General features: G+C 41.5%; 2 protein-coding genes across 2 annotated transcripts; both read right to left on the bottom strand.

Annotated features, from left to right (window-relative positions):
* Window positions 1-5,714: 5,714 nt before the first annotated feature.
* LOC139408676 (uncharacterized) lies at window positions 5,715-11,782 on the bottom strand. The gene is made up of 4 exons (XM_071152864.1): window positions 11,572-11,782; window positions 9,161-9,340; window positions 8,720-8,881; window positions 5,715-7,728 (listed from the first exon to the last, which is right to left on the bottom strand). The coding sequence occupies exons 2-4, from the start codon at window positions 9,336-9,338 to the stop codon at window positions 7,274-7,276; spliced, it is 795 nt and encodes a 264-aa protein (XP_071008965.1). The 5' UTR covers window positions 9,339-9,340; window positions 11,572-11,782; the 3' UTR covers window positions 5,715-7,273.
* A 492-nt stretch (window positions 11,783-12,274) lies between these two features.
* LOC139408675 (DDRGK domain-containing protein 1-like) lies at window positions 12,275-24,598 on the bottom strand. The gene is made up of 9 exons (XM_071152863.1): window positions 24,395-24,598; window positions 23,768-23,923; window positions 23,541-23,677; window positions 22,623-22,724; window positions 22,376-22,498; window positions 19,348-19,386; window positions 13,071-13,127; window positions 12,835-12,883; window positions 12,275-12,718 (listed from the first exon to the last, which is right to left on the bottom strand). The coding sequence occupies exons 1-9, from the start codon at window positions 24,480-24,482 to the stop codon at window positions 12,558-12,560; spliced, it is 912 nt and encodes a 303-aa protein (XP_071008964.1). The 5' UTR covers window positions 24,483-24,598; the 3' UTR covers window positions 12,275-12,557.
* Between the last annotated feature and the right edge of the window lie 808 nt (window positions 24,599-25,406).

Here is a 25,406-nt window from a genome sequence, read left to right as displayed (position 1 = left end):
GCAATGAGTTCCCAATTCCCTGTTCCCTCCTCTCCTTCTCTTTCTGTCTCTCTGAGATAGGAGTCATACTATACATTCTGCAAAAGCTATTTAGGCGATTCAAACTCTTTAAGAACAAGGTTACTTTGACACTAATTGAGATTTCTTGAGCATTCAAATATGATGTATAATTTTTTGGGACAAAAATAAGTACATTGAATGTATGATTAAAGTATGAATTAGAGTACTTATTTCAGTATGCTTCCCCTTATACGGTTACTCCTCATTCCACATCATATCACAATTCACATATGCAACAATAATGAAAGCACAGCTGATATAAAATGTAAAAACTGTTGATATTAAAGGGCCAACAAATAGCCTAGCCAATGCAAATGATTATCAAGTTCAATCAAATCATAAAAAATATGAACTACATTCTACATTAACAGACTGTACCTCAATTACAGATCCTGAATATACAACCATAGAAGGAAAGGTTATTCTGCTCTCTGCTCACACAACCTTCTTGTCTTGTTCCTTTCTCTCACCATCTCACACTCTACTTTGTGATTGGTTAGCAGAGCAGGTCTTTTGTACACCTGGTATAGTTGCATGTTAACCCCTTGCCTTCTGACACATACACACAGTTGTTCCCCCTGTGCCAATGATAATGACAAAAACCCATCTTCTTTATCAAACCTCTAATGGAAGGACAAACATGGGAGAATCGTCAATACTTCATTGCAAATAAGGCCATGCACAGTTTTGTGCATATAAAGACAGTACATCATGTATGTATGTATCACTGAGTGCAAAAAGGAACACTATCCATATTTGTATTATATCCCTGTCACTGAACCACACCCACAGGGAGCACTAACTGATTACTCACTAGAATATCTATCTCTGATTGAACATAGACCTAAAGGTAATATGTGAATTTATAGTCCATTGTACCAAGTATAGCCTACTACTATCTGAGCAAAGATGCAGTCAAACCTTTGTGTGAATTCTCTCTCTCTCTCCATTGTCTCTCCCCATTGTCTCTTCATGCCTGAAGCCAAGCCTGTGCACATGAAGCTACTATGCTTCTATGTTACTTTGCTATAATAAGGTGAGTATTGACATTCCATCTCAGGTAGGACATGGGAACAGATTGGGATGTGAACAGGGGAGTACTCAAGCCTTAGGATGAGGTGCTGTGTCCAAAACGGCATACGGTACGATACTGCCTCGGGCCAGCAGAGGGCCCTGTTCCAGTGTTGGCTGAGCTGTGGCACGTGCCTACACTCGCCTCACTGCCACAGTTACACACTCCTAGGCATTACATCATCGGCTCCATGCTTCAAATAGAGAGCGCGCACACACAGGCAGGAACTCTCTCTGGTGCGCGCTCCCCCATCATTCTCACACTTCCTCTCATTAAGGGAGTCTTCTCAATCTAATCTCCTGTGTTGACATGCAGTATGAGATAATTCCTAGATTAATAGGTGTAGTCTACACACCAGTAATACATTTTGCTCCACATATTTTCACTACATTGTCCATACATAGACCCCTATATACACCTCAAATGCAAACAAACCGCCCCCCAAACGGTGACCGCTGCTATCCCACTACACACACTTCATTCAAGGCCTCAAATAGGCCAGGCGTAGAAGTCCCGCAGAGCAGTCACATTGGGTATAGAGGTAACCACTGCACTGTAGAGAATATTAAATAATAGGCCAATTTTATCAGAGCTCCTTTGCCATTACCAGCATATTAAAACGGACATGCTAGCTCACACTTCTAGTCCATACATATCCTCATAATAAGCTTTATATCATGTCAATAATACAGTATTTGTTTCATATATGTTTGGTAGTGATGTAGGCCTACAAATCAGCCTATTGCACGTCCAAGCAATCTATTGCTTTTAAGTACCAAGGTTGGTCTAAATTCTACTGTAGGCCATTTGCTCTTGGTCTGTCCATTTAAACTCCATGTATTCAAAATCCTCTCATTATTTTTGCAGCCGCTACAACAACCTCCCCATCACTACAGTGATGTGCATAGGCTGTCAGCTGACACGGCAATGCTAGAGCACAATGGTGAAATGTTACTCGCTTCTCCATACCAGTGAAAAATACCTAACCCAGCCACTAAAGGCAAGAAGAACGAGATAATTGGCATGATCTGTTCTATCCGTTTTTCTTTTCATTCACGCAATAGATAATGCGTGTGTGGGTCACGCAAAGCGCTCCACTCCACTCGCAGCTCTCTCTCGGTGGGAGGAAATCGGAAAGGAGCGAGCTCGAGAAAACATCAGCATCCGCTACAACCCTCGCGCACAACCTCTCGCTTGCGCCTCACCGATTCCCATCTTTACTTTCAATCCAATGAGCAATATTAAAAAACACGGTATCTCTCCATCTCGCTCTCCACTTATCTCTCTGCCACAACAACATTTGAATCACCCCAAATCCAACATGGAAAGCGGCAGGATAATGGATTGGCAATGCGGTGAATGACGATAAATATAGAAAAACGCAGGTGTAGATTGTGCGCCGCGCTGCGTCGCTTACTAGGTGCGCGTATTTCTCTATGGAAATGAAAGAGCGCTCGGCTCCATCTCTTCATAGCCGAGAACAGCTCCGCACTTACTATTAGCGGCAGAAGCAGCACAGACAACGCCGAATTACGTCGCCCCACTGCTTCTCGGCGAGCTGTCCGATTCGGGGTTCGCAGATAGGGACGTTGGAGTGGCAGTAGGCCTATAGCCTACTCGTGTGGCTCTGGTCGGGGGAGACTGCAACCGCTATTGCCCGTAGCGGATATCGGGTGATGGAGACAGCGAGAGGATGCGTGTATCAGCTGTGTCACACACCCACCTCCGCCCCGCCCCTTCTGATAGAGCACAGCACCGCCCCCTTCGCAGACCCGCGCCTGCGCCCACACAAAGGTGTGAATTCTTCCTCCACCTTAGAATAGCACACAATGTATTGATTCTGTTCCACACAGAATACGTATGCAACTGCCGGAAAATGGGGACCCCTGCCAATCCTACAACATGTCTCTCCGTTTCTATCACCATGTATGCATCTGCACATTACATTCTGTATTTATTCCTTTGAGTACTGCACAACTGAATTACACATGACCGGTCAGGTTGAGTGTGTGTGTAGCTCGGACTTCAGTTCTTAGTACCAAGGGCAAGCGAGGCCTTGGGCAAACATGATGCCAAGTTCCCAGGGGCAGAGAAAGCAGAGCTGGCTGTGTAGGTGAGGAACTGGAGCCTGAAATCAGCCTCACTCAGGACTAATCGAGAGAGAGAGAGAGGGAGAAACAGACAGATTGCAGAAAGAGACGAGAAAGAGCATAAAGCAGGGAAAGAGGGCAGAGTGAAAGAGAAACAGACAATGTTGAAGCTGTGGCAGGAGCTGAACCGAACTGTTAACTTGTCTGGAATTGAATATTTGGTGCTGGTCATAAAGCCAACAGACACCATCTCCCATAAGAGATAAAGTTGACAAGAAGACATCTGCCTAAAATGGCCACTCCAACGACAAAAATAAGGATAGAGAGAGAGATGAGTAGATGGATAAGTATGACATAGACCTCTGTCCTATTTTCTAAAACTGACTGGGTTTACCAAAATCAAATACGTGTAAGGCGTTAAAAATCACGGAGCTCACACACATAGGCCTTTATAGGGATACAAAAAGATTACAACATACTTTCCATGCAAAACACATATATCCTTTCATTGCATATGAGAGTTGCAGGTTTTATTTGGAGTAAATCAGGATCAAATGTCAAGAAATGTGTGACTCGATTCCCACTCATAATGCCTTCTTCATACACACTCCACTGTGTGCACAATCATACCTACCACTCTTCTACACATAACCCCGTCAACACGATTAGAAAACAGCCATGGTCCTTCACACTAACACACAACTGCACACAAGCCACTCCAACACAATTCACACGCACGCAACTCGCTTTGCCAGTCGTAGAGGGATACACACGACCGTCAAGAGACTAAAAACACACATACACACTCTCTGATCCAGGTTGTCAGAGAAAACAATTAATACTTACATGGTACATACACACGCACTAAAGAAAATATGACCGTTGTCGCCACGTACATGGTGATCCACACCCACTCTGGTAATTTAAAACACAAATGTATTCACATTTCATGCTGTACTGACCTACTACACATAAACATAACACAGGACCAGATAGGCTACACAGGGACCGCATTCAAGTACGCAAGTGAAACAGGATCTGACATCCATCTTTAATAACGCCACTGTTCTTTCTCTCCTCTCCTCCTCTTTTTTAATTTCTGAGCCGCCATAGTTGAATGTCACTTAGGCGGAGAATAAGAGTCAGAGGAAAACTTAGGGAGTGGAAGAAGGTATACAAAGAGCAATCTCACAGCTCCACTAGTAGGCTCGTCCCTGTCGGTTCTCTCTTCATCCCTCGCTCCACTCCTCCATGTGGAGATGAACTGTAGTAATTCTCACCGCGTCCCAGCCCCTCTGAGCTACCAATAGCATCCTCTCGTCCCTCCATCCGCCTCCATAAAGTACACGCGTGCGCAAACACACACGCGCTTTGTTGAAAATATGTCCGACTTACCTCGCAAAAAGTGTGAATATTAGGGTTATAAAATAAATACATGTTTTGGAAATGCACCATATTTCAAACTATCTACATGAAAATCTGTAACTTCCCGTATAATTTTGTACAGTAAACCAGTGCTAGCACGTCCACACATGTACCTACATGCGTGTGTGGTGTACACAAAGGATTCCACTCACTCACCCATGACCGCAACACCACCACTAAAATATGCTCAAATACCCTGCATTTGTCCTCTCCATTCACAAATTCACTGGCGACATCAACAATTTGTCAAGGTTACTATGGCAATGGTTTCTGTCCAATGAGAGAAGGGGCTGGACTCATGTGACAGAGTAGAGGGAAAGATGGCGGGAGGGGAAAGAAACGGATTATTTCTATTTACCAATGAGTGGTTTGTCTGCTGAAGTCATTGCTTGTAGAGGGGACATCATGTTCTGTTTGGCTAACCCTAAAATCTGCCTATGCATTCAGAAAGACATGTGGGACCGTGGAGGTATATTTAGAGCCATCTGACTGTCCATGAAGAGGAGAGGTCATCAGTCCCTATATAGCCACATATACCCCAGGATACTTACTCTATACAACAGACAGGGTTCAGATTTCAATTTGGTTCAAGACAAAATCCCTAGACCCCTACTCAATGTCTCATTTGATGACAATATGTTCCCACAAGGTGAATTTGGGTAGCAATTGATTTTATGGTACTGTTACCACCAGTGTTAGTATGGCTTTAGGTACTTTGATATAATTCACACAATTTCATAACCTATTACCAAATGGTGCCTATTGCGGGGGCTTGTTTAAATGAACCCCCCCCCCCAAAAAGTAATTCATTCTGTAGATTATTACTGGGTAATTATCATTTAACCATGTTGTTTCTAAATTAATACCTGATCATTTGCATACCAGCAAGCAAAATAATGTGTTAGATGATCTCATGGTTTTGCATTAAGATCATGTCCTGATGATGTTGGTTGGAAATAAACCTGTAGTGTCAGAGATGAGATATCAACACAAACAGATGAGTGGGAATAAGAGGAACTGGACACTTCTGTTCTGGAACAGGAAGAACATGCATTCACACATTTCACTTAAACACAAAAACAGTTTAATGAATAAATAACATCACAAACAACAACAATGAACAGTCTGATTCATAGAGATGGGACTGTGACCCTGGAATAAGAGAAGGAATGTCTTCCTATGTACCTGAGGAAGAGATTGAGGGATAGTTTCCCGGACACAGATTAAGCCTGGTCTTGAAATAAAAAGAGAATCTCGATTGAACATGTTTCCCAATCCAGGATTAGGCTTAATCTGTGTCCAGGAAACAAGTGGGTAAGGAAAACCTGATTCTAGGCAGGCTCTTAGCTATCTTAATTAATTAAGCCAATATCAATGGTCCTACCATCATCTGCAACCAAACACCATCAAGGAGCTTGTTTTATTGGTTGCCTTTAAGCAGGATAACCCTGCTTTAGAGTGGTTTGTGCTGTAATGTAACCATCTAAAGATGCCAAACTGGAATATATTTTCACAGTGATATGTATTATCTAGTAACCAATAGCAGTGTCAACATTTTATGAAACCAGAAACATTCGAATACATAAAATATTCAATACATCATATTTTAATATCATTAGTATATCAAGTCATATAAAGGCAAGAGCCATGTATTTACACTACCTGTTGTGGAAAGGCAAGCTGTCATATCCCCCTCAATTCTTCCTATAGTAGTAAACATCCATGCATTAATAAATAGTGCATCAATTAAAAGTGATAAAAGCTACAGTGGCAATAATAGCCAAACAGGCTTTTTAAATTTCATTTCTCAAAGGAAACTCTAGTTTCAGTACACTTCAGGTAAATCTATGAATAATCTATTGGATTTCTGTCCACCATTTGGGAAACTTCAAGTGTCACTGTGAAAGACTGTGCAAAGGGTTTAAGAAGTTAAGATAATGCATAGGTTAGAAAACAACCTGCAAAATCATTTAAAAAAAACCTTCCTGTAGGGATTTTTATAACTAGAAGAGGAAAATAGGTGATTGTACAAACATGGGCTATATTTCAACTTATGCTCAATTGAACATATTTTCTGGTTTTGAACTGTTTGAAACCATTCGCTGATCCTGAACACACCCCAGTGGTTATTTTGCAGTAATGGGAACAGGGTCAACGCTTGTTCCCATTGATGAGTTTACTATTTTTGCCCTGGTCACACAGACAGAAATAGCTTAAACATGTGGCACACTTTTTCAACCATCACAGCAAGCAAAATAACTATTGACCTTGGTCAAGTGAAGTTGGAGACTCTGGGCCTAAACTCCCACAAGGGAAAGATGTTATTCTTTTTAAAAATGTATGTTGCGCAACTGTATACACACACTGACCCGAGAGGGGAGTTTTTAGGCAGACAAACATTAAGAGAACATTAGGAAACGTATCGGATCTCTTTTTTTGGCTCCTGACAGGATTCTACTATCTTGGTCAAGTGAAGCATTAAAAGGAACCAAAACATGACCAGGGAAGGGGCCAGCACTGCTGTCTAATAAAGTCTGTTACAGGCCATGTGTGATCCTGGTTCGCATTCTAGTAGAAACCAAACCACAGTTCACCTTTTGGGCTACACATATAAACAGAACCCCCTTTAGCAGTCTCCACCTCCATCCACCTCCACCTGATTCAGTTCAGGGACCACCTCTCCTGCCCACTCCTCCCCCCTGTTGTCTCCGTCAGACTGGCCCACTCCCTGCTCCCTGGGGGTGAGGGGCTCTGTGTCACTGTCGTCCCCTTCCACCACGGCTGTGTAGTCACTTTGGGTAGAGGTGGGGTCCCCCGGGCAACTCAGGCTGATCACGGAAGCCAGGCAGGAAAAAAGTAGGCCCAGAATGGCAATGTAGAAGCTCTCCCCTGGGTAAGCCTGCATCCCCACTGCCCCTCCTTGGCTTCTGGTGCCAGGCCTAGGAGACCAAGACCCAGACCCGGGCCAGGTCCAGCCCCCTACCCAGTCCCACAGTAGCCCAAATTTGCCCTCCTGAAGGTTGCCGCTGATGACGTACAGGCAAGCCCCACACACTCCCAGCACGGACATTAGGAAAACAACTGGGGAGAGTGGAAGGGAGAAAAAGAGACAGAGGGAAAGGGAGAAAAAGAGACAGAGGAAAAGGGAGAAAGAGAGCAAGAGGATGATAAACTAATTAATCCCAGAGAGAACTGCAGAGAGTGATGTAAACCAACATGGCTCTGCAAACATGACTCATGTCATTTTATGACACTTCATATTTTATGAGACCTGTGAGAGTATACTCTTCTTCAAATTATGACTAGCGGTTAAGAGTGTGGCGCAGTGGTTAAGGGCGCTGTACTGCAGCGTCAGCTGTGCCACCAGACCCTGGGTTCGCGCCCAGGCTCTGTCATAACCGGCCGTGACCGGGAGGTCCGTGGGGCAGTACAAAAGTACAATTGGCCTAGCGTCGTCCGGGTTAGGGAGGGTTTGGCCGGTAGGGATATCCTTGTCTCATCACGCACCAGCGACTCCTGTGGCGGGCCGGGCGCAGTGTGCGCTAACCAAGGTTGCCAGGTGCACGATGTTTCCTCCGACACATTGGTGCGGCTGGCTGGATGCGCGCTGTGTTAAGAAGCAGTGCTTGGTTGTTTATCGGAGGACGCATGACTTTCAACCTTCGTCTCTCCCGAGCCCGATGAGACAAGATAGTAGCTACTAACAATTGGATACAGCGAAATTGGGGAAAAAAAGGGGTAAAATAAAAATACATTTAAAAAAAAAAAGAGCGTTGGGCCAGTAACCGAAAGGTTCAAATCCCTGAGCCGACTAAATAAAAAATAAAAAAAATAGGCAGATGTACCCTTGAGCAAAGCACGTAACCCTAATTGCTCCTGTAAGTCACTGTGGAGTGGACTGTCTGCTAAATAACTAAACATTTCAAAATATATAAAATGACAGTATAGTGATAAAACCCTCAGAAAGAGAGACAGAGAAAAACAGAGCGGCAGCAATTGAGACCGAACGAGAAAGAAAAAGAGAGAATAAGAAAAGTGAGACAGATAGACAAAGGGAGAAAAGTTAGGTTACCAGTGGAGATGTGGAGTGACACCACCAGTCGAGGGTGGGACATCCCAGTCCCCAAGAAGTCCAATAAGAAGGAGGAGCTGGAGAGCAGGACAGCAGTGTAGCACAGAGCCGCCAGGGCATAGAGCAGCCACATCCCCCAGCCGTTAACACCACCCAGAGGACCTACAGGGAGGGAACACACACGTCAACTCCACACACATAAACACACACCACACTCTCATGCTTCTGCATAAGCAGAAAGTAAATACGTTTAAGATCACAAACATGGAAATACGGACGAGTACAGTACATAGGCCTTTACCAGACATATGTGGGTGCAGTTAAACTGTAGAAAATGTGAACTATACAGTGTCAAAACAGATGACGACTGTCTGGTAGCAGAAATAGAAGACAAATGTCAAACAATCTCTTCTTTGACGGTCCAGTCTTGCCCTTCCCTACCTGTGTCAGTGATGTTCTGGGCAGCGTGCAGTGTGAAGGCCACTCCATAGATGATTTGTTTTCCTCCGGGGTCAGTACTGTTCCTGACCTGGATCCAGTTGGGGTCAGCGATGGACGTGCACAGGGACACCAAAGTAAAGCACTGGCAAACCGCAGCCGGAGACATGCTCAGAGTCATGGCTGGAAGGGAGACACAATGTATCCCCATCCATAACAATTTGTACAGTCAACTGTTGCTCAGAGAATTTGCAAAAGTTGCCAAATACATAGATGTAATGTCACCATTTAGGCAAGGTGTTTTACTAGATTGTCTAACTGTTTCAGACAAATCATGTGTATGGTTAGCTGTAATAATATGACTTCAATGGATGTACAACTAAGAAATAAGAAGAGTTTATGCAATAAATAACCACACAGCACAGAATGCTGTTGCAGGTTGTAAGAACATTTGACACTGTAAACCTGAAGTTGGGAAACTTGAAATGAAGAAGTGAGAGATCTGTGGAATGGGTCGGTATTATTAAGGCATCTGTCACTTAACCCTTCACTTACCAGCAGCTAGACTAGCACTAACCCACTATAAGATGAAAATGTATACTAGCTAGCTACTTGCTGCTAAGGGATAACCTAGCCAAGTAAAACACAACTCTACAATGTACTTCACATCAACATAGTGGAGTTGAGTTTTACTTGGCTAGGGATAACCAAGTGCCACAAAAAAATAAAATAATGTGACAACTGAATTGTCTATTGTTCAGCATATTGTCTGAAAAGCAAGCTAAAGTGCCATCAGAAAGTATTCAGACCCCTTGACTTTTTACAAATTTGATTGTGTTATAGATTAGAAATGTCGATTTTTGTCACTGGCCTACACACACACACAATACCCCATAATGTCAAAGTCAAATGATGTTAGACATTTTTACAAATGTATTAAAAATGAAAAGCTGAAATGTCTTGAGTCAATAAGTATTCAACCACTTTATTATGGAAAGCCTAAATATGTTCAGGAGTAAAAGCATGAGATGACTACCTCACCTCTGTACCACACACATACAGATAATTGTAAGGTCCGCCAGTTGACCTGTGAATTTCAAATACAGATTCAACCACAAAGACAAAGGAGGTTTACCAATGCCTCACATCTATTGGTAGATGGGTAGGGGGAAAAAGCAGACATTCAATATCCCATTCAATACACTTTACACTACAAAGACACGGGCAGTTGCCAGAGAGGAGAGAAAACACTCAGGGGTTTCACCATGAGGCCAAACAGTTACAGAGTTTAATAGCTGTGATAGGAGAAAACTGAGGATGGCTCAACAACATTGAAGTTACTAAACAATACTGACCTAATTAACAGAGGGAAAAGGAGGAAGCTTGTACAGAATAACAAATATTCCAAAACATGCATCCTGTTTGCAGCAAGGCACTAAAGTAATACTACAAAAAATGTGGCAAAGCAATACTCTTTTTTGTTGTTGTCCTGAATACAAAGTGTTATGATATAGGGCAAATGCAATACAACAAATTACTGAGTACCACTCCCCAAAGTACTGTTTTCTGGCATCTTGAAGGCTGCGTTATGTTATGGGTATGATTGTAATCGTTAAGGACTGATGAGTTTTTCAGGTTAAAAAATAAACAGAATGGAGTGAAGCACAGGCAACAGACATCCTAGAGGAAAATCTGGAAAGCTGACTTGACCACCAGACAATGGGAGATTAATTCACCTTTCAGCAGGACAATAATCAAGGCCAAATCTACACTGAAGATGCTTACCAAGACAGTGAATGTATCTGAGTGGCCAAATTAGTTTTGACTTAAATCTACTTGAAAATCTATGTCAAGACCTGAAAATGGTTGTCTAGCAATGATCAACAACCAATTTGACAGAGTTTGAAGAATTTTGAAAACAATTATGGACAAATTATGCACAATCCAAGTGTGGAAAATGTAAGATTTACCCATGAAACCTCACAGATGTAATCGTTGCCTAAGTTGCCTCTACAAAGTATTGAATCACGGGTGTGAATACTTATGTAAATTAGATATTTCTGTATTTCATGTTCAATAGATTTTTTTTAAATTCTAAAAACATGTTTTCACTTTGTCACTATTGGGTATTGTGTCCAGATGGGTGAGGGAAAATCTATTGAATACAATGTTTTATTCAGGCTGTAACATCAAATATGGAATAAATCATGGGGTATGAATACTTTCTGAAGGGTGGGTAGTCAGGTTGTACATGTGCAATTTCGCAATGCCTATCTCGTGTCCTGAGAATCAGTTGTCAATCAAGTACCTATAGCAGGCTAGCTAGCATGCGCTTGCTATTTCAGATGCACGCGCACAATAATAACTCTACACAAGCTTGTTCTTTCGGAAATAGCTAGGCTAGCGTTACTTACCAGAGATACGAATACAAGGAAATCCACGAACATACAATCTATTTCTTTAAATGTATATAAGTAACTCACGGGTGTGGCTAAATATATGTTTTTTTTCTGCGCCGACATAATCTAAAGCCAATTCAAAGCACGGAATTACCTAACTTTCATTTGGCTAAAGCTGGCTCGTAGACGGTCTTCCGGGATGACCGGAAATTACAATCACGAGTGCAATGTTGTCACTAGTTACCACAGCCACAAAGGCTATATCGTAAAACTTCCTGAAAACAATCATGTGTCTTTTGGTCTTTATTTAAGATTACGGTTAGGCATGAAGCCAACGACACCGCTAAGGTTAGGTGTAAAATCATATTTTTAAAGGATAAATTGGTTTATTACTTTGTGACTGTGGTAACTACTGACGACCCGAGTGCAACGGTGTGCAAACAATTAGTCAGGGATATTATGTAATTAACTAGCAAATCCAACAAAGCGTAAATTAGTATTTTTGCATACTGTACTATTACCCGTCTCTGACAGGTTCATATTTATCCCACCAAGGAATCAACAATATGCTAAGAAATCTGGAACATAAATCTGCTCTAAGATTGCAATAATGTGCAACGTACTCAAGGTATAACTGTGGGTAGTGATTGTATGGCCGTGTTTAAGATACAAATAAATATGGGCTGGAAATAGACATAAAAAGAGGAAACATCCAAAATCCAATTCACATGTCGACTTTATTCATATGCAGTCTGTATACGGAGTATAATGAGAACACTCAAAATAATCCAATAATTCAGTGTATGAAATTATAATTCTGAGTCTGTACCAGCATGAGTGTTGTCTAATCTGTTTATGCTTCATTACTTATCCGAGTTTGGCATCACAAATCTGTCAGCATTGAATATTTCAGGTTTTACTGTAGATTGATGAGGGAGTTTCTAGCTTTGGCAAAATCTGTCCTCAATGTGTTGTGTGTGTGTGTGTCTGTATATTCCCCATTAGGCGGTGTTTCGTATCTCGGGCGTGAGGTTGATGAGTGAGTTACTAGCTTGGGCCAGCTCGCTGATAGAGACCCTCCCTCTCTGTTTGATGAACTGAGCCACAGCGTTTAACTCTTCTGGCGTGATGGAGATAAACTTCCCTCTATCGTCGATCACTCCTGAAGAAAATAATGAGAATAAAGACGGTCAGACAGCAGAGAAGCAAGAGTGCCTGACTGTACTCATTTACTCAGAGAAATAATGTTAATTTTGGCACACACTTTTATTCACTTACCTGTGAGTTCACCATCAGCTAAGAGGTCCTGCAGTCTCGCAATTGCATCCTGTGAGCAAAGATTAGTTATGATGACCAATCTCCCTTCTCTCAACCACCACAAAAAACACTAATATAACCTTGAACCTTGTGGAGACACAATCTGACACACATATTTCAAAATGAGAACAGACCATTGAGTGCAGGAATCATAGTCCTGCACTCATGGCACCCTTTGATAATTTTCCTGCCATCACCTGTGTGCGCATTCCAAAGTGTGACGCCAGGTCTTCCAGCAGTACTACCTTGGAGTCCTGAGAGATAACCAGAGGAAAAGAGGGTAAAAAACCTATATGTTGTTAACAATAAAATGTCACAATAATGTGCAGGGCAATCGACTTGCCTGTAGGGGGGCAAGGAGACCCCCTGCTCTGCTAAAACCATTGACAACTGTGTGCCTTTTTCAAGGGAATGTTGAATAAATGTTAAGTATTTGGTTGTACATCACCTCTTGAACAGCAGTCAGAACTACACATTTCTGATTATTCCATACAAAACAATTGCTGACATTTACTGTAGCTCTATCATCATAATTATTCCGCAAATAGCCTACCTGCATGTTTTTCCTCACCAGTAAACATCAATTGATCATGTGATTTCAGATACAGTTGAAGTCAGAAGTTAACATACACTTAGGTTGGAGACAAAACTACTTTTCAACCACTCCATTAATTTCTTGTTAACAAACTATAGTTTTGGCAAGTTGGTTAGGACATCTACTTTGTGCATGACAAGTAATTTTTCCAACAATTGTTTACAGACAGATTATTTCACGGTATCACAATTCCAGTGGGTCAAAAGTTTACATACACTAAGTTCACTGTGCCTTTAAACAGCATGGACAATTCCAGAAAAGTATGTCAATTAGCCTATCAGAAGCTTCTAAAGCCATGACATCATTTGAGTCAATTGGAGGTGTACCTGTGGATGTATTTCAAGTTCTACCTCTTTGCTTGACATCATGGGAAAATCAAAAGAAAGCCAAGACCTAAGAAAAATTGTAGACCACAAGTCTGGTTCATCCTTGGGAGAAATTTTCAAACGCCTGACGGTACCACGTCCAGCTGTACAAACAATAGTACACAAATAAACACCATGGGACGACACAGCCATCATACCGCTCAGGAAGGAGACGCGTTCTGTCTCCTAGAGATGAACGTACTTTGCTGCGAAAAGTGCAAATCAATCCCAGAACAACAGCAAAGAACCTTGTAAAGATGCTGGAGGAAACGGGTACAAAAGCCTCTATATCCACAGTATAATGAGTCCTATATCGACATAACCTGAAAGGCTGCTCAGCAAGGAAGAAGCCACTGCTCCAAAACCGCCATAAAAAAGCCAGACTACGGTTTGCAACTGCACATAGGAACAAAGATCATACTTTTTGGATAATGTCCTCTGGTCTGATAAAACAAAAAAAAGAACTGTTTGGCTATAATGACCATCGTTATGTTTGGAGGGAAAAGGGGGATGCTTGCAAGCCGAAGAACATTATCCTAAGCGTGAACCACAGGGCTGGCAGCATCATGTTGTGGGGGTGCCTTGCTGCAGGAGGGACTGGTGCACTTCACAAAATAGATGGCATCATGAGGGAGGAAGATTATGTGGATATATTGAAGCAACAGCTCAAGACATCAGTCAGGAAGTTAAAGCTTGGTCGCAAATGGGTCTTCAAAATGGACAATGCCCCAAGCATACTTCCAAAGTTGTGGCAAAATGGCTTAAGGACAACAAAGTCAAGGTATTGGAGTGGCCATAAAAAAGCACTCACCTTAATCTTATAGAAATGTTGTGGGCAGAACTGAAAAAGCGTGTGCAAGCAAGGAGGCCTACAAACCTGGGGTCAAAAGGAATGGGTCAAAATTCACCCAACTTACTGTGGGAAGCTTGTAGAAGGCTACAATTTAAAGGCAATGCTACCAAATACTAATTGAGTGTATGTAAACTTCTGACCCACTGGGAATGTGATGAAAGAAATACAAGCTGAAATAAATCACTCTATTATTCTGACATTTCACATTCTTAAAATAAAGTGGTGATCCTAACTGACCTAAAACAGGGAATTTGTACTAGGATTAAATGTCAGGAATTGTGAAAAATTAAGTTTAAATGTATTTGGCCAAGATGTATGTAAACTTCTGACTTCAACTGTACATGACGATAGCCTCACGATCTCTCTTAATATTGGCTACAATTAAGTTGACATTTGGGTGATCTAAAATACAAGTGAAGTTAACTATACCTCAGTGTGAGTGGTTTAGGATAATTTCCCATCCTTTGTGGGCTCTGCATGTCAAGAAGGGCTCGACTGCTGATGTACTGTTAGCTGATCATGTTTACGCATATTGTGTTGCAGCCATGCTGTGTTGTCTTCGGTCTCTCTTTATGTAGATTTGTGGTGTCTCTTGTGATGCATGTTTGGTCCTACATTTTTAATCCCAGCCCAGGTCCCCGTAGGAGGCCTTTTGACTCTTGTTAAATAAGAATTTGTGCTTAATTTACTTGACTAGTTAAATAAAAAATGCAATAAAATTCAAATACAAATATTACATTGCAATCTACAGGTAGAAATGTTGCACAGTTGGCAAAACAGAAACTATTCATACCTCGACTTATTCCACATTTTGTTGTGTTAGAGCCTGAATTCAAAATTGATTACAGATTATTTCCTCACCCATCTACACACAATATCCCATAATGACAAAGTAAAAACATGTTTTTAGATATCTATAGAAAATAAAATACAGAAATATCTCATTTACATAACTATTCACACCCCTGAGTCAATACTTTGTAGAAGCACCGATTACAGCTTTGAGTCATCTTTGGTAGGCATGTATCAGCTTTGCACATCTGGATTTGGGAATTTTCTCCCATTCTTCCTCAAGGATTTTTTCAAGCTCTGTCAAGTTGGATGGAGAGTGGCGGTGAATAGCAATCTTCAAGACTTTCCACAGATTTTAAATGAGATTCAAGACTGGGCCACTCAAGAACATTTCACATTCTTGTTCTGAAGCCATTCCAGTGTTGCTTTGGCTGTATGCTTGGGGTCATTGTCTTATTGGAATGAAAATCTTCGCCCCAGTCTAAGGTCATTTGTATGCTGGGGGAGGTTCTCATTAGGGATTTGGCTCCATTCATTGTTCTCTCTATCCTTACCGTCTCCCAGTCCCTGTCGCTGAAAACCATCCCATAGCATGATGCTGCATGGTAGGGATGGTGTTAACCAGGCACAGCTCACACCAGTCTTTCTCCACACACAGCGTTTTGCATTCAGGACAAATAGTCCAATTTGAATTATCAGTCCACATCCAGGCGTGATGTCATGTGCTTTTTATCTCAGGAGTGGCTTCTGTTGGGCCACTCACCCATAATGCACAGATTGGTGAAGTATTGTAAAGACTTGTCCTTCTGGCAGGTTCTACCATCTCAGCCAAGGAACTCTGTAGATCTGTCAGAGTGATCATTGGGTTATTGGTCACCTCCCTGACCAAGGTCCTTCTTACCCGGTTGCTCAGTTTGGTCGGACGGCCAGCTCTAGGCAGAGTCTGGGTAGTTCCATATTTTGTCAATTTTCCAACGACTTAGATCAATGTGCTCTTGGAAACGTTCAACACTCTAGTAATAGTTGTATACCCTTCCCCAGATACATGCCGCATTACAATTCTCTGAGTTCTATGAACAGTTCCTTGGATTTCATGGTATAGTTTCTGCTCTGGCATGCCTGTCAATTGTGGAACCTTACAGTACCAGTCAAAAGTTTGGACACACCTACTCATTCTAGGGTTTTTCATTGTTTTCAAAATGTTCTACATTGTAGAATAATTCTGAAGACATCAAAACTATGAAATAACACATATGGAATTATGTAGTAACCAAAAAATCTAAATATATTTTATATTTGAGATTCTGGAAAGTAGTCCCCCTTTGCTTTGATGACAGCTTTGCACTCTTGGCATTCTCTCAACCAGCTTCATGAGGTAGTCACCTGGAATGCATTTCAATTAACAGGTGTGCCTTGTTAAAAGTTAATTTGTGGAATATATTTTCTTCTTAATGCGTTTGAGACGATCAGATGTGTTGTGACAAGGTAGGGTGGTATACAGAAGACAGCCCTATTTGGTAAAATACCAAGTCCATATTACGGCAAGAACAGCTCATAAGCAGAGAAACGACAGTCATTACTTTAAGAAATGAATGCCAGTCAATACGGAATATTTCAAGAACTTTGAACGTTTCAAGTGCAGTCACAAAAACCAAGCGCTATGATGAAACTAGCCCTCATGAGGACCTCCACAGGAAATGAAGACCCAGAGTTACCTCTGCTGCAGAGGATAAGTTCATTAGAGTTACCAGCCTCAGAAATAGGCAATTAACTGCACCTCAGACTGCAGCCCAAATAAATGCTTTAGAGTTCAAGTAACAGACACATCAACTATTCAGAGGAGACTGCGTGAATCATGCCTTCACAATTTCTACAAAGAAACTACTAAATGACACCAATAAGAAGAGACTTGCTTGGGCCAAGAAACATGAGCAATTGACATTAGACTGGTGGAAATCTGTCCTTTGGTCTGAGTCGTCCAAATGTAAGATTTTTGGTTCCAACCACCGTGTCTTTGAGACACAGATTTGTTGAACGGATAATCTCTGTATGTGTGGTTCCCACCGTGAAGCATGGAGGAGGTGTGATGGTGTGGGGTGCTTTGCTGGTGACACTGTCAGGGATTTATTTAAAATTCCAGGCACACTTAACCAGGATGGCTACCACAGCATTCTGGTTTGCGCTTAGTGGGACTATCATTTGTTTTTAAACAGGACAATGACCAAACACACCTCCAGGCTGTGTAAGGGCTGTTTGACCAAGGAGGAGAGTGATGGAGTGCTGCATCAGATGACCTGGCCTCCACAATCATCTGACCTCAACCCAATTGAGACGGTTTGGGTTGAGTTGGACCGCAGCGTGAAGGAAAAGCAGCCAACAAGTGCTCAGCACACGTGGGAACTCCTTCAAGACTGTTGGAAAAGCATTCCAGGTGACAACCTCATGAAGATGATTGAGAGAATACCAAGAGTGTGCAAAACTGTCAAGGCAAAGGGTGCCTACTTTTAAGAATATAAAATATATTGTGATTTGTTTAACCCTTTTTTGATTACTACATGATTCCACATGTTATTTCATAGTTTTGATGTCTTCACTATTTTTCTACAATGTAGAAAATAGTCAAAATAATGAAAAACCCTTGAATGAGTAGGTGTGTCCAAACCTTTGACTGGTACTGTATATAGACAGGTGTTTCTTTCTAAATCATGTCCAAACAATTTAATTGGCCACAGGTGGACTCCAATCAAGTTGTAGTGACATCAAGGACGATCAAAGGAAATTGGATGCACCTGAACTCCATTTGTAGTGTCAAAGCAAAGGGGTGTAAATAGTTACGTAAATTAGATATCTATTTCATTTTCAATAAATCTGCAAACATTTCTAAAAACGTTTCACTTTTTCATTATAAGATTTTGTGTGTAGATGGGTGAGGATTAAAATATATTTAATCAATTTTGAATTCAGGCTGTAAGAACAAAATGTGGACTAAGGGGTATGAATACTTTGAATGTATCTTTTTTATTTAACTAGGCAAGTCAGTTAAGAACAAATTCTTATTTACAATGACAGCCTAGGAACAGTGGGGTGCCTTGTTCAGGGGCAGAACAACAGCTTTTTACCTTGTCAGCTCGGGGATTCAATCTAGCAACCTTCGATCTAGCAACTGGCCCAATGCTCTAACCACTAGGCTACCTGCCGCCCCATGAATGCACTGTAGTGGTAATGTATTTTTTTCTCCAACCAACGTAGGCCTACCTAATTAAGTTAACACTATTCCCTTTTCAACATTGTTTTTAAGAGTGTTTAATCACAATTGCTGTGGACAGACATGATAGGCTACATTGATTAATGGACGATGTCAAATTGGCTACCTAGCTAATAACAGATCATGTCAATATGGTTAGTTAACATTCAGGGCATAAACTAGATGGCTTTATCCAAAGTGTTTGATTTGCTTGCCATCTAGTGGTGATGACATAAGTCCAATAAAGTTACAAATAAAAACATGGTTAGGCTATCCTCACGCTTCTGAAATGACATGATCAATTGATCATGAAAAGCATGCAGTTAATTGCTATGGCCTATAACTATGATAGAGCTAAATGTGGAATAATCAGAACTGTGGTAGGTCTGACTATTCTCTTCAAGAGGTTATGATGTTAAAACCAAATAGTTAACATTTATTTAACATTCCCTTTAAAACAGCACATTGTTGTTAAAGGTTTTAGCGGAGCTGGGGGTCTCCATGCTCTGATACCCTGAATTGAGGTTGTTCTGCGGGAAAAAAGGTGGTGCAACTCAATATTAGGAAGGTTTTCCTAAAGTTTTGTACACAGTGTATATGGTACTGGTTAGGTTCCTGCTCATACCTTGATGTACTGGATGAACTCTTGTAGAAGGTTGCGTGACTATAAAAAAAGAACAAACATTTACATAAAATAGGGATTTCATGCCAGGAATCCAGGTTACCGAGATTTACTGCCCAAAACGACTCCCTTTTCCCGGGATAAATAACTACGAGAAACCGGTCAATTATTTACATGAACAACAGTGTGAAATGGAACTGTTAATTTACATGCGATGTCTAAATGTGGCTTCTCTACGGCCTCTGCATGATGAATCAACCTTCAGGGTGGGGACAGACAGCCCATCTCAGTATGGAGTGCAGTTCACAATGCATGGAGACCTATCATCTCATGGTAACAAAATATTTTTATTTTGACAGGTAGGTCTACATTTGCTGCAGCATAACCTACACTACAGTAATATAAAAAGACAGAATGCTTGTCTAATTTACCCAACTCCATCTGGCTTTCGGGGGTGACCTTGTTTTTTAATTATAACAATTTTTTTTATTATTGCAGCTGCTGAGTTTTAAAACAGCCTATCAGTCAAATATCATTGCTTTAAAATCAGTGCACCCGGAGGCACTCTCTAGCAGTCTCTCCCAACGCCATTGAAATTTTATCCAAACTAGATAATCCTGTTCTAAATTGATATATACAGTGCCTTGCAAAATTATTCGGCCCCCTTGAACTTTGCAACCTTTTGCCACATTTCAGGCTTCAAACATAAAGATAAAAAACTATTTTTTTGTGAAGAATCAACAACAAGTGGGACACAATCATGAAGTGGAACGACATTTATTGGATATTTCAAACTTTTTTAACAAATCAAAAACTGAAAAATTGGGCGTGCAAAATTATTCAGCCCCCTTAAGTTAATACTTTGTAGCGCCACCTTTTGCTGCGATTACAGCTGTAAGTCGCTTGGGGTATGTCTCTATCAGTTTTGCACATCGAGAGACTGACATTTTTTCCCATTCCTCCTTGTAAAACAGCTCGAGCTCAGTGAGGTTGGATGGAGAGCATTTGTGAACAGCAGTTTTCAGTTCTTTCCACAGATTCTCGATTGGATTCAGGTCTGGACTTTGACTTGGCCATTCTAACACCTGTATATGTTTATTTTTGAACCATTCCATTGTAGATTTTGCTTTATGTTTTGGATCATTGTCTTGTTGGAAGACAAATCTCCGTCCCAGTCTCAGGTCTTTTGCAGACTCCATCAGGTTTTCTTCCAGAATGGTCCTGTATTTGGCTCCATCCATCTTCCCATCAATTTTAACCATCTTCCCTGTCCCTGCTGAAGAAAAGCAGGCCCAAACCATGATGCTGCCACCACCATGTTTGACAGTGGGGATGGTGTGTTCAGCTGTGTTGCTTTTACGCCAAACATAACGTTTTGCATTGTTGCCAAAAAGTTCAATTTTGGTTTCATCTGACCAGAGCACCTTCTTCCACATGTTTGGTGTGTCTCCCAGGTGGCTTGTGGCAAACTTTAAACGACACTTTTTATGGATATCTTTAAGAAATGGCTTTCTTCTTGCCACTCTTCCATAAAGGCCAGATTTGTGCAATATACGACTGATTGTTGTCCTATGGACAGAGTCTCCCACCTCAGCTGTAGATCTCTGCAGTTCATCCAGAGTGATCATGGGCCTCTTGGCTGCATCTCTGATCAGTCTTCTCCTTGTATGAGCTGAAAGTTTAGAGGGACGGCCAGGTCTTGGTAGATTTGCAGTGGTCTGATAATATTGAAATGGAAGGAGTATCGCTTGCACAGTGCTCCTTGGGATGTTTAAAGCTTGGGAAATCTTTTTGTATCCAAATCCGGCTTTAAACTTCTTCACAACAGTATCTCGGACCTGCCTGGTGTGTTCCTTGTTCTTTATGATGCTCTCTGCGCTTTTAACGGACCTCTGAGACTATCACAGTGCAGGTGCATTTATACGGAGACTTGATTACACACAGGTGGATTGTATTTATCATCATTAGTCATTTAGGTCAACATTGGATCATTCAGAGATCCTCACTGAACTTCTGGAGAGAGTTTGCTGCACTGAAAGTAAAGGGGCTGAATAATTTTGCACGCCAAATTTTTCAGTTTTTGATTTGTTAAAAAGTTTGAAATATGCAATAAATGTCATTCCACTTCATGATTGTGTCCCACTTGTTGTTGATTCTTCACAAAAAAATACAGTTTTATATCTTTATGTTTGAAGCCTAAAATGTGGCAAAAGGTCGCAAAGTTCAAGGGGGCCGAATACTTTCGCAAGGCACTGTATGTATATATGTATATATGTATGTATATATATATATTATATATATATATATATATATATATATATATATATATATATATATATATATATATATATATATATATATATATATATATATATATATAAAATAAAATTGATGTCATAACCTACCTATCTTTCAGGTAATACTGGCTTCTCCTTAAAAAAATGCTCCTTAGCTCTTGGGAGTCCCATGCAGGAAAAGCTAGACTAGAATAGCTTGCTAAGGCGGCTTATGGTTGAGAAATTAACAGTAAATTGTCTGCCAACAGCTCTGGTGGACATTCCTGCAGTCAGCATACCAACTGCACGCTCCCTTGAAACGTTATAGTGGTATTTTATTGTCATCAGCTCAAGGTGCACCTGTGTAATGATCATGCTGTTTAATCAGCTTCTTGATATACCACACCTGTCAGGTAAATGGATTATCTTGGCAAAAGAGAAATGCTCACTAACAGGGATGTAAACAAATTTGTGGGCATACGGCACAACACTTTAGAGAAAAACTGTTTGTGCGTATGGAAAATGTATGGGATCTTTTATTTCAGCTCATGAAAACAACACTTTACATGTTGCGTTTATATTTTTGTTCTCTCTCTCCCTCTCTCCCTTCCCCCCGCCCCCTCCCTCCCTCCCTCCCTGGGCCAACAAAAGGGGGACAGTGGGCCGCCAGTTGCCCAGCCCCAATCTACTTGATAAAAACGGGTTCATGTCGACAGCCACCTAAACCGAACTATGTGAATACACTAGTAAACTACCTCTTCCTCTGTGACATCATCAGCTTCACCCTGCTCCTCGACGACAAAGGACTGTTTGAGCCTTAGGTACTCCTCTTCCTCCTCCTTCTCCTGCTCCTCTTTGGCCCGTCGCTCCTCTTCCTCCTAAACAGAAAATAATAATAGGAGAAAGAAGGAATGAGTGCAAGAATGGGAATAAGAAGTGATGTGTCTACCTGCATCTGTGTTCAAAAGAGTGAGATAGTGTGTGTGTGTGTGTGTTTATTACCTCTTTCTGCTCCTGTTGTCTCTCTTTCTCATCCTCCTTGCTTCTCTCCTGCTCTCGGAGCTCCTGCATTTTCTTCCTTTCCTCTCTCTCTGCCAGCTCAGCCTGAGGAACACAGCATCAAACCTAGTCGCCAAGAAGAACACTTGCAAACATAAAATACAATGATTTGAAAACGCAGGGTGGGTCAAAGCAATATGGTGGATGCCCTTCACCTGCCTGGTTCTATCACAGCATTGCAGCTGAGAGAAGAAGCAGTGCTGCTGAAGGGAGAACGCCATTTGAGGGGAGAAAGCCATTGTAGACTATTGACTAGGGCAATATTTGTTCATGGCAAACAGGAAAACAAGAAGCAGATCAAACTCTTTGGTCCTTTAAAAAAACTGCTGTATGTAAAATCAAATCAAGTTCAAATCAAATGTATTTATAAAGCCCTTCAGCTGATGTCACAAAGTGCTGTACAGAAACCCAGCCTAAAACTCCAAACAGCAAGCAATGCAGGTGTAGAAGCACGATGGCTAGGAAAAACTCCCTAGAAAGGCCAGAACCTAGAAAGAAACCTAGAGAGGAACCAGGCTATGAGGGGTGACCAGTCCTCTTCTGGCTGTGCCAAGTGGAGATTATAACAGAACATGGCCAAGATGTTCATAGATGACCAGCAGGGTAAAATATTGTGTGCTATAGCTGTAAAATACATGTGACACTGGATGACAACATAATTATGTTTGTTTCCAACATTAGGGCTGTTTTCCTAAAGAAGTTAAATCCGCTTCATGTTTTGTTTCCTTGCCACAATACTAACGAGTATTGTGATACTGGTATTGTCCCGGCCCTACTGTTGATTGACATGCTACTGATAACATATAATGGACCATCTCCAATGGAGAACTCTTGTCCAGCTGTTCCAGAGAGTGGTAATACCTCTCTCTGAGCCCGTTTGGCTTGTTTCTCCTCCAGTTTCCTCTGCTTCTTGGCTCCAAGCTTCCCTGTGGCCTGGAACTGCTGTTCCTCCTCTTCTTCCTGTTCCTCCACAGCCACTTCTTCTACAGGGCTGTCCTCTGAAGGAGCATTCACACATTTGTGAAACTTAATTTTCACAGTAGAAACACATGTGATACTCGTGTGTGTGTGTGTGTCAGATGTGTTACCGTTGTCGGATGCGTCCCTCTGGGCTCGCCTCTGGGCCATTACCCTGCTGTTGAGATTTCTACGGCGCCGGGGCATGCCCGCCCCACGCTCCTCGGCCACCTGCGGGCGAGGAGCTGCCACCCGAGCCAACACATCCTGCCTCTGTTCACGATCAGCTGGAGAGAGAGAGAGGGGGGGTTCAATTACAGATTATCGGGTCAATTTAGGCCCAAAACGAGTGCACATATGCGGAGAGGTAAAGAGCAGGAGACATGGGGAAGAGTTAATGGAGGGAAGGCAGATAATGGGAGCACAGATAGACTCGATTACGTTTACTAGTAGAATGTAGAGGAAGAGAATAGGGGAGGGAGACTTAAGTATAGCAAGAGAAATAACGTAAATAAACTTGTTGTCAACATGTTCCTTAGTCAGCTACAACAGTAGCTAGCTAGCTAACGTTAGCTAACGTTATTGAGAACTGACAGGTCATGACGAGCAAGTGACAGGGAAAAAAAATAAACACCCAAACAACTTTTAACTTATAAATAGCCAGTGGTAAACACGAATAGCAACGCGATTGCTAACGTTAGCTGTTTTAGTATTGGTGTCGTTATCCAAACGCTTGGTAGCTACAGTTAACTCCTTACCTTCCTCTGTTTTTCCTCGTACCTTCACAGCAAAAACGATCAACACAATAAGGATTGCTGCAGCAATCAAATACACCACAATGTCCATTGCAAATTTAAAATGGCTATTTCAGATTCTATGAATTTCACATTTCAAACTCTCTTCTCCACCATGACAGACACGTATGTTGTGTTGTGCTTCAGCCACCCATGTCACGTGATATTCTTCTTCTTTAAGTTTTGATTGGCGAATCGCAACCAACTAATAAGTGCATACACCGCCATCTACTGTGCTGGAGTGTGAGGCCGGTCACGACCTACCGAAAACACCATATTCTCTTAATTAACTAACCCCGAATTTCGAAGAAAATAAATATTTCCCTAACAAACCTCTTTACTCCCATCACCCCCACCCAAAATATCACCCACTCCACATTCAAGTCCAACCTCTCTGACCCTGTCAAACAACCTCTCATTCTACATCATGCATTTCACAAAGTAATAATACATGTTCAAACGTTTCCTCTACCATACAGCCATTACACATTCCAGTACCATGTTTCCCTATCAATTTCAAAGACAAATTATGCCCTAATCTCATCCAACACAACATAAAGTCCTCCCTTCTATTCCCATTATATGACACTACCTCCCGTACAGATTTCCTTGTACTATAAACATTTCTGCCATCACTACTTTCACCCCATTGTCTCTGCCAGCAATCTAACCCATTTTTCAGAATACATGTTTTAATTTCCCCTCTTCCCAACTGCACCTGTATATCCACAATATTTTTTTTCAATGCTTTTTTGCTATTATGAGCAGGAATCCAACAGAACTGAATTTCAATACCATTCTTTTGTAATCCAGCAACAGCATAAATATTTCTAACCATAAAGCCTCACGTTCTGACTTTCCAGATTTTAAACTGCACAAAACTAATACAGAGTCCGAACATATTACTACTCTTCTTGGTTGCACCTCCTATGTCCATTGCAATCCAACAGTTATCGCAACCACTTCATTGAATATA

The sequence above is a fragment of the Oncorhynchus clarkii genome, chromosome 5 (genome assembly GCF_045791955.1).
Source record: "Oncorhynchus clarkii lewisi isolate Uvic-CL-2024 chromosome 5, UVic_Ocla_1.0, whole genome shotgun sequence".
Classification (NCBI taxonomy): domain Eukaryota; kingdom Metazoa; phylum Chordata; class Actinopteri; order Salmoniformes; family Salmonidae; genus Oncorhynchus; species Oncorhynchus clarkii.
The sequence above is the reverse complement of the archived record's forward strand: the minus strand, read 5'-3'. Positions and strand labels throughout refer to the sequence as shown.

Excerpts from the sequence above, each read along its gene's own strand:
- LOC139408675 (XM_071152863.1), bottom strand. The coding sequence starts at position 24,482 with ATGGACATTGTGGTGTATTTGATTGCTGCAGCAATCCTTATTGTGTTG. Across the intron at positions 13,128-19,347 it reads AGTTCATCCAGTACATCAAG|GACTCCAAGGTAGTACTGCT; the intron begins GTATGAGCAGGA and ends GTTATCTCTCAG. Across the intron at positions 12,719-12,834 it reads AGCTGATGGTGAACTCACAG|GAGTGATCGACGATAGAGGG; the intron begins GTAAGTGAATAA and ends TATTTTCTTCAG.
- LOC139408676 (XM_071152864.1), bottom strand. The coding sequence starts at position 9,338 with ATGACTCTGAGCATGTCTCCGGCTGCGGTTTGCCAGTGCTTTACTTTG. Across the intron at positions 8,882-9,160 it reads CCAGAACATCACTGACACAG|GTCCTCTGGGTGGTGTTAAC; the intron begins GTAGGGAAGGGC and ends CCCTCCCTGTAG. Across the intron at positions 7,729-8,719 it reads GTCACTCCACATCTCCACTG|TTGTTTTCCTAATGTCCGTG; the intron begins GTAACCTAACTT and ends CACTCTCCCCAG.